General features: G+C 52.8%; 1 protein-coding gene across 1 annotated transcript; it reads left to right on the top strand.

The window, feature by feature from the left end:
- Nucleotides 1–959: 959 nt before the first annotated feature.
- LOC123404722 (homeobox-leucine zipper protein ROC8-like) lies at nt 960–5,186 on the top strand. Its single transcript, XM_045098672.1, has 8 exons — nt 960–1,767; nt 1,881–1,998; nt 2,181–2,369; nt 2,461–2,913; nt 2,999–3,097; nt 3,218–3,430; nt 3,541–4,083; nt 4,194–5,186. Exons 1-8 carry the CDS (start codon nt 1,670–1,672, stop codon nt 4,536–4,538), a joined length of 2,058 nt encoding a protein of 685 aa, XP_044954607.1. The 5' UTR covers nt 960–1,669; the 3' UTR covers nt 4,539–5,186.
- Nucleotides 5,187–9,560: the final 4,374 nt, after the last annotated feature.

The raw sequence follows: 9,560 nt of genomic DNA, 5'->3' as shown, positions 1-9,560 counted from the left end.
TGTTGACGATGGCCTCCTTCTCCTCGACCACAGCCTTGCGCCGCGCGACCTCCATCGCATCTTGCTCGGCAACGAACTTGCGCGCGGCGGCGTTGTCCTTCACGACCGCCCTCCGGTTCCTCCTCTTCACCGATTCCGCGTCCAACTTGGCGATCTCCTCCGGCGTGCACTCCGCCCGCGGCTTCCTTTGCGCCTTGGCCTTCTTCTTCTTGTCCATTCTGGGCGGGATTCGGCACGGCGACGGCCATGGACGGAGGAGAGAGGCGGACGGCGGGGGGGGGGGGGTTCCTTTGTGCCACCGACAGACGGGCCAAGGGCGGACAAGCGCGCGTCCCGCCCGCGCGCTTTCCTTTTCATCCAAAATCGGCGCAAAGTTGGGCCGGGGATGGGTAGAAAGTGAACACAAAACGAAAAAAAGTCCGTTTGCTCCCGCGCGCCGGGCCGTCTGCTTCATTCATTTTACCTCAAACGGACACGCGCGGACAGAATGGGCTCGCGCGGTGGAATCGACCTAAGTGTAGCGACTTTGTTCGTCTAGAAGGTGATTGTGGGCTAATCCTTGTAGTATTTATTTTGTCATGCTCTAGACCTCTGATGAATAATTAATAAAAATGATTAACATTCATCCTACTGGTGAAGAGATCAGGAATAATCCTTGTTTTCGAAAAGATATAAGCATAGTGCAAAGACAGTGGAGTGCATGGAACAATCGTATAGTGGTGTGGCGTGGACGGAGAACGGATAAGAAAAGTCAACAGAGCCGAGCCGACCCGTTAGGCCGTGCTACTGCTACATAAATGGCTGCTCCAGCTGTACCCGCCCTCGGCCGAGGGAGAGGAGGAGCGGCGAGCAACAGTAGGACGGACAGCGGAGGGCGCGGGACAGAAGCCTCGAAGAGCGGCGGGGCCCTTAATTCGCATCGGTTATCGCCCCTCCCTCCCCAACTCCTCACTGTACCACACCATACGAGTACGAAAGAGAGCAGAGTAGAGAGGACCTGTAGAGCGACGTAACGCGAATCCAACGACGCCATACATACATCGCTCCGCCTGCTCGTTCCTTCCAGCGCGTGTGCCATGCCCATGCGTGCGTTATAGTTGGAGAGAGAGAGAGAGATAGGGAGGGAGGGCGCAGGAGTTAAGGAGGGAGGGCAGGTGCAGCAATGGTGGATGCCTGATTGCTGACTCCGAGAACTCCAGCGAGGGCTCCCCCCTCTTCCTCTCTCCTCTACTACTACTAGCTAGTAGTAGTAGTTCCTTCCCCTCCCTCTCGGCCTCCTGAGCTGGATGCATGTTTACTGCTTCTGCTTCGCCAGGACCAGAGAGGTTACTGCTTCGTACCGCGCCCCCGCTGGCGCTGCTGCTGCCTGCATCTCTATGCCCTGCCCTGCTGCCGCTTCTTTCTTCTTGCGTGCGTCTAGTGGCGACGCAGAGCTCCGCATAGCAGGCGCCACGCGAGGGCGAGGGCGACGGCATCTCTCTATATAGCGCCGCCTCGTACCGCTACGACTAGACCTCGATCCTAGCACCACCACCGCTCGTTGAGCCACCACCAGTCGCCGGGATTGGGATTTGGGATTGCGCGCGCTCGAAGCAAACGACGTGGGAAGCCGACAAGAGGCCGAGGAGCGAGGCAGGCAGGCGCCGGGAAGCGGGAAGCCGGGGGGGCCATGGACTTCGGCGACGACCTCGCGCCGGGCTCCGACGCCCACCGCCGCAAGAAGCGGTACCACCGCCACACCCCGCGCCAGATTCAGCAGCTCGAGGCGTACGTGAATTCACTCCCTCCCGTCCCTTCCCCCGCCGCCCTTGCATGCCTTCGATCTCTTCATCGTCTCTTGCTCATCTTGTGCTGTGCTGTGTTCGTGTGTGCCTGCGCAGGATGTTCAAGGAGTGCCCGCACCCGGACGAGAACCAGCGGATGCACCTCAGCCGGGAGCTGGGGCTGGAGCCGAGGCAGATCAAGTTCTGGTTCCAGAACCGCCGGACTCAGATGAAGGTACGTGACGCCAGGCGTCCTCCCCCTCGATCGTCCTATCCCATCCCATCGTCCATGTCTGCAGCAGCCCATCCTTTTCACCTTCTTCGTGTTTCGCTGAGCGAGACGGCCGGCAATTAAACCAATGGATTAATTAATTCCCATGTATGCCGCGTCTAATTTTGGCTTGTTGGCGATTGCAGGCGCAGCACGAGCGCGCCGACAACTGCTTCCTCCGCGCGGAGAACGACAAGATCCGCTGCGAGAACATCGCCATGCGCGAGGCGCTCAAGAACGTCATCTGCCCCACCTGCGGCGGCCCGCACTCCGGCGCCGACGACTACTTCGACGAGCACAAGCTCCGCATGGAGAACGCCCACCTCAAAGAAGAGGCAAGCAAAGCCCACCTCCCGCCGCATTTGCTTGCCACGCCGCGATTTCCGCTGACACCACGATCGGCATGGTGGTTTTGGTTGGGTGCAGCTTGACCGGGTGTCCAGCCTGACGTCCAAGTACCTGGGGCGGCCCATCACGCAGCTCCCGTCGATGCAGCCGCTCTCCATGTCGTCGCTGGAGCTCTCCGTCGGCGGGCTCGGCAGCCCGGTGGCTCTCGGCCCCGCGCTCGACCTTGACACGCTCGGCGGGAGCTCCCCGTTCCAGCTCCCGGCGCCCGTGTCGGACATGGAGCGGCCGATGATGGCGGAGATGGCGACGCGGGCCATGGACGAGCTCATCAGGCTGGCGCAGGCCGGCGAGCACCTCTGGGTCAAGACAGCGGGCGGACGAGAGGTGCTCAACGTCGACACGTACGACAGCATCTTCGCCAAGCCCGGGAGCAGCTCATTCCGCGGCCCGGACGTGCACGTCGAGGGCTCCCGCGACTCTTGCCTCGTGCTCACCACCGCCATCGGCCTCGTCGACACGTTCATGGACTCGGTAAGGTTTCGTTGCATTTTGACATCCATTGATCCATGGAATCATTTGCGTGACGTGCACTGGCCATTGTTGTTTGTGTCTGCAGAGCAAGTGGACGGAGTTCTTCCCGACCGTCGTGACCAGGGCGCGCACGATCGACGTTCTCGTGAACGGCATGGCCGGCCGGAGCGAGTCTTTGGTGCTTGTAAGGCCAGACCACCGCAGTGTCCATTTTACACGCGTAGATTGCTTCTTTAATTTAGCCATGTCATTAGGCGCACATGGGCGAACATTTTATATATTTTTTACCCGTGTGGTGCCGCAGATGTACGAGGAGCTGCACGTGATGTCGCCGGTCGTCCCGACGCGCGAGTTTTGTTTCCTCCGCTACTGCCGGCAGATAGAGCAGGGACTGTGGGCGATCGCCGACGTCTCGGTGGACTTGCAGCGGGACGCCCGCTACGGCGCGCCGCCGGCACGATCGCGCCGGCTCCCCTCGGGCTGCCTCATCGCCGATATGTCCAATGGCTATTCCAAGGTACGCACGTCGCCGGCGGCGGTTTAGTCCAGCCCCATGCGCTTTGCCGCAATGTGATCTATCGGGTGTGGCATGACTCATGACGTGTGTGGAATTGATCGCTCTGTTAGGTGACCTGGGTGGAACACATGGAGACGGAGGACAAGACCCCCATCAACCAGCTCTACCGCGACCTCGTCCTGAGCGGCGCGGCGTTCGGCGCGCACCGGTGGCTGGCGGCGCTGCAGAGGGCGTGCGAGCGGCATGCGTGCCTCGTGACGCCGCCGCACAGGGACATCGCCGGGGTGACGTTGGAGGGAAAGAGGAGCATGATGAGGCTGTCGCAACGGATGGTGGGCAGCTTCTGCGCCAGCCTGAGCGCGTCGCAGCAGCACCGGTGGACGACGCTGTCGGGGCCCGGCGCGGGCGTGGACGAGGCGGCGGGCGTGCGCGTCATGGTGCACCGCAGCACGGACCCCGGGCAGCCGAGCGGCGTGGTGCTCAGCGCCGCCACCTCCATCTGGCTCCCCGTGCCCTGCGACCGGGTGTTCGCCTTCGTCCGCGACGAGAACACGCGCTCCCAGTGGGACGTGCTCTCGCACGGCAACCCGGTGCAGGAGGTGTCGCGCATCCCGAATGGCTCGCACCCGGGGAACTCCATCTCCTTGCTCAGAGTAAGGAAGCTTCGCCAATGGCATACGACGCGCGTGAGATCAAACTATCAAAGAAGTAGTATGATGGTATGTCGTGTTGACTGACAAGAGAGGTGTTGGACGGAATGCAGGGCCTGAACGCGAGCCAGAACAGCATGCTGATCCTGCAGGAGAGCTGCGCGGACGCGTCGGGGTCGCTGGTGGTGTACGCGCCGATCGACCTCCCGGCGGCGAACGTGGTGATGAGCGGCGAGGACCCATCGGCGATCCCGCTGCTGCCGTCGGGTTTCACCATCCTGCCCGACGGCCGCGCGTCCAGCTCGGGGTCGGTGGTGACGGTGGCGTTCCAGATCCTGGTGAGCAGCCTGCCGTCGTCGCGGCTGAACGCGGAGTCGGTGGCCACGGTCAACAGCCTCATCGGCACCACTGTGGAGCAAATCAAGGCGGCCCTCAACTGCGGCGGCAGCAGCCATTGATGAGCCTGCCCTCCGTCAGCGGGAGCGAGTAAGAGCTCCCCCTCCCCTTCATTTCCATTCAAGGCGAACCGGGGCTTCGGTTGGTTGGAGCCTTGAATGAATGCCTCGCGCATTCATGGAGATGGAGGAGCTAGCTCGCCGTGGTGGTGGTGTCGCTCGGTCGGGGTTCATCCTCTGCGGCCGCCGCTGTCACAGCGCCGTCCGGTCGCTGGATCGGCGCCCACTCGCCCACGCCGTCGTCTTCTTCTTCCACGCTTGGTTAGGTATCTAGTCTAGCTGCTGCCACGATGATCTCTTGGTTTGCAGGGTCGTCGTCGTCGTCAAGTTACTTACGTTTGGACTTTGCATGCATGCACGCACGCATGCACGAGCACGTCTCGGTCTCGAAGTGGAGGCTTTGCATGAGCCCGAAGGAGTCAAGAACGCACCATGCTTGTCCCGTTCCTCTCGCTGCGGCCGCGTACTATCGCCATCTTCATCTTTCTTTCATTTTTTTTCACCATTTTCTTCTTCTTCTTCTTCTCCACCCCCTTTTGATCCTCCTCCATGGTGTAGCCGCAGCAGAGGATGAATGGTTCGGGTATTGACTTCTGTCCATCAATGTAAAAGCCTCCAATCAATTAATGAACATTCAGATTTTTTTTTTCCTTTCCTTTGCCCAGCATGGTAAAAAGGTCTCTTCGGAGCTGGTGGTGGTACTACTACGTGTGTAAACCATAAAGCTGGTAGTAGTGCTGTGGAGCCGATCTCTTTGGCTCATCATCATTACATTGCTCAGTCGCCGCATTTGCTCTCCTGACTCCTGTGATATGTTGTACAGTGGCGGTAGTTACTCGTTTCTGTCGTGAGATCGAGAGCGAGTGAGACGGACGCAAGTACGTACGCGCTTGTGGTGGTGGCGCTCGGACTTGAAGGAGAGCGCAGGCTGTAATGTGGTGGTGTGGGGCTGGTGGCCAACGCGTCGCAGCGTTTGCATCTGCATGGCACCCCTTCAATTTGCCATATTAATATGGGTCGTTGGGTCGAGCTGGAGCTGTGCGTTGAGTTGCCATGCATTGATGCGTACACCACCCCCTGGCCCGAAGCAAATGCTGCTGGGAGAGCCATCCACAGACAGCTCCATCTTCAATCCCGTCGATGCATCACGCATGGTCTTTGCTGCACCGGTGCCGTGATGTTTCCTCTGAGAAAAAGAGTTGCATGGGCCAACAGGATCAGGGCTAATAATTCCATGCAAATCCTTCTCGTCCTTGCCTTAGTAGACTGTTGTGTGGCTACGTGTGTAGCACGTGTTGCTTCGGGGCAGCTTTTGGTGCCATTGATGTAGTAGTATGACGGTAGTGATGGATCTGGGGAGGGGCCATCAAGGCGCCATAGTGCTGCGACAGCGTGGAGCTCGTAATTGCCGTCGCGCCATCGTCGAAGAGATTGAAATTATCGTTGGCAAGTCTTAAGTGCCGGGGATTGCAATGCATCTCGCTCTGTCTACTAGCAAAGCAAAGTACTCCAACAGGCGTCCTACTTATTTTTTCCAAAAACCAACAGGTGTCCTAGGGCACCAAAAGGTGATTTGAGCAAATTTTGCAACACCCAAAACTCTTTTTCTTTACCATTTCCACATAAAAACTTGCTTTTTTGTACAACACCAAAGACCTCAGATGACCTAAAAAAAATTGAAAGCATATTGCATAGATCAGTTCAAACAAACACCCAAACATTCCATTGATTTAAATCCTAAACACAAAAATTCATCGTACTACCTGATCACACATAAAGGATCACTGCTACTTTCGTCCAACACATAGCGGGTGTCACTACAAAATCTGCTATATTCACGCAGAAAAACCCTAGTGACGAAGAACAAACCATCGCCTAAAATCATTTTATGTGACGATCACCGTCACTAGCACATTTCCTCTCGGGCCATCCCTATTGCCAACTTTGTTGACGATCGGGCCTCCTTTTATACAACATTTTTATCCGTCGCTAAGATGGTATATTTTAGGGAAGGTTATTATTGTCACACAAATTATTGGAGCCACACTCGTCATGAGTTATTTTAAGAAATTAACAAGAGAAGGCCACACGTCAGTAGGCCCTTTGCGTGCGGCATGGTTGCTGTATGCAGAGGGGTGCGTGCAGGCCACGTCACAGATTCTCATCGAAAGACGTGCATTTAAACAGTGGATGTCGCGCCGCCATGGTAGTTTATGCTTAATGAAGGCGCGAAGTTAGGCCGTTGTAGACTTTGACTACCCCTCCGAGTGCCTATCCAACCACCTCTCCTTAATGGCGAGCTTGCGCGCGGCGGGCTATAAGATAGTGGACATACCTTCTCTCGCACCATTCCCACCTCCAATCTAACACAAACACCATTCCCCCTAGTCTTCTATTTTGGTGTCGTTGAGGAGGAGCAGAAAAGGATCCTCTGCCCCTCTTATGATCGGAGATGGACAAGGCGTTGGAGGAGGTTCCACAGATGGAGGCGAAGGCAGAGCAGATGGACGCGCCCGCGCCTGTGCCAACGCGAGCGGTTGCACCCACAACCGCGCTTAACGTGGACGATTATCCATCACTAAGCCTTTATAATTGAAAATATTGAGAACATTTTCAATTCATGTATCACCGGTTGTTTTTATTTGCAAGAGTTCTGCAATAGATAATGTTCACAACATGACCCGCGTATCATATCGTATGACATAGATAAAACTATTTCAGCAAAAGGCAAATAATTATAGCAATAATACTTATCATGTAGTACTTGACAACCTTATCATCCACATATATTTAAGTGGTACTCCGCATACGATACTTAACAATCAGGATTTGAGAAAATCATTGGCCTCGAACCGCATGACAAAACGTTGTCAATGAATAGGAAAAGCCTTTCAGTGTTTTCACATAGCATCAACATAACGTTAACTCCCATTTTCAAATGTGGATGCTTTGCCATCACAACCTCCTACTTAGTAATGTGAATTGTTTGAATTCTAGGGGATATTATGTATCTTGCGATGAATTTCTTGTTGTGTCTAATAACTAGTGCAATTGGACCAGAATTGGGCATCAATTCAGGAATAACTGTAGGCGGCAATATCTGCTAAACGTGGAATACAACAATCATGACAGTGTAGGATGAAATAGTTCATCGAGAGCATATTGAACATAAAAGACTCTCTACAATAATTTTGTGAATTAATTTTTGTTAATTACACAATTGATCATGTTCAAGGTATGCACCACTCGCACACATATTCACATTTGGCCTCCAGCATGAAACCGCTTAGTAAGGGAGTCAAGTCTACCCACAAATATGATGATATGCTTCAAGTCTTTCAAGTGAAATTTGGATGCAGGAGTAACCACCATCTCTTCAAGTACATATTTAGCAAACCCTGCATGAAAATAAAATACTAATTAGTAAGTCATGGAAGACACATTAATTTTGCTAAGTTGTAGTTCAATATGCAAGAATTTCAAAGAAAACCAACTTAATTAGATTGTTGGTCCATCGAGGGATCTCACATGGTATGGTATATTTGAGTTTTGCTGAGTTCCGTGAGATGAAAAATGAAAGTGAATACTAGCAGGATGATATATTTGAATGGTACAAATTATCAAGCATGGAAGGGCAAGACGGAGGGCTTGTTATATGTGAAAGAATATTGGAAGCGAGTGTTCTCCACTCAGATGCCGGAGGGCATTGAAGAAGGTCACTGGAAGGTACTTCATCACCAAGCTTGTGGGTTTATTCGACAATGGGTCGATGACAATGTTTTGAACCATATCATTAATGAGACATATGCACAAACCTTATGGAAGAAATTGGAAGAGTTATTTGCATGAAAAGAAGGTACAAACAAGACTTTCTTGATCAAACAATTGATGTCTTTGAGGTACAAAGAGGGCACTCTAATTGCAGATCATGTGAATACATTCCAAGGCATTATAAATCAGCTTTCTTCAATGGGAATAGCATTTGAAGATGGAGTGAGAGACTTGCTGCTACTAGGCTCATTACCGGACAGCTAGGAGACCTTTAAGGTCACGGTTTGCAATTCAGTACCTAATGGAGTTATCACTTGGAATCTTGTGAAAACTAGGGTACTAAATGAAGAATACAGAAAGGTGGCTGAAGCTAGTTTTCGTCACATTCAGAGGTGCTGATCACTCAGTCCAGGGGGAGAATCAAGAGCACAAGTCCAGGTAAAGGGGCAGAAATAGGTAGGAACAAATCAATAGGCAAGTATGCTGATTATGAGTGCCATCACTTCCATCAAAAGAGCCACATTAAGTGACAATGTGACAAGTGGAAGAAAAAGAAAAAGAAAAAAAGAAGAAGCAAGATCAGAAGCAACCTGACAATGATAGTGACATAAAGGGCAACCGAGTTAGTGCAATAAAAGGGGGCATCATGCTTGCTATGCATAAAGAAAATGAGGGTATATCTGGTTCCACTTTTGAGGATAGGATCATTGTTGTTTCTGATGAAACTGTCAACCTTTTGGATGGTGATGACATAATTTGGATACCAGAAAGTGGTGCTACCATTCATGCTACATCTCGCAGAGAGATCTTCACTAACTATATATCCGATGATTTTGGTGTTGTAAACATGGGGAACAATGATGGGGTAGCCATCACTGGAAAAGGATATGTACATTTGGAGACCGCATATGGTACAAGGATAGTTCTCAAGTCCGCGAGGCATGTTGAGGCACTTCATCTCAATATTATCTCAGTTGGTTTGCTTGATGGAGATGATTACTCGAGCTGTTTTGTAAAAGGGTGGTACAAGCTCACCAAAGGCATCATGATTGTTGCAAGAGGTAAAATGGTCTAAGTTTTGTATCATGTTCATACTAAGCTTTTTAGTGCTTTTGTCAAGGCACTAGAGAAGGATGATCATTGTGCTTTGTGGCACAAGAGACTTGGGCACATGAGTGAGAAGGGGATGACAGTGCTAGTGAAGAAAAATTTGTTGAAGGGTGTGAAAGGAGTTCACATCAAGAAATGTGCAAA

This window comes from Hordeum vulgare, chromosome 6H, assembly GCF_904849725.1.
Source record: "Hordeum vulgare subsp. vulgare chromosome 6H, MorexV3_pseudomolecules_assembly, whole genome shotgun sequence".
In the NCBI taxonomy this organism is placed as follows: domain Eukaryota; kingdom Viridiplantae; phylum Streptophyta; class Magnoliopsida; order Poales; family Poaceae; genus Hordeum; species Hordeum vulgare.
The sequence above is the reverse complement of the archived record's forward strand: the minus strand, read 5'-3'. Positions and strand labels throughout refer to the sequence as shown.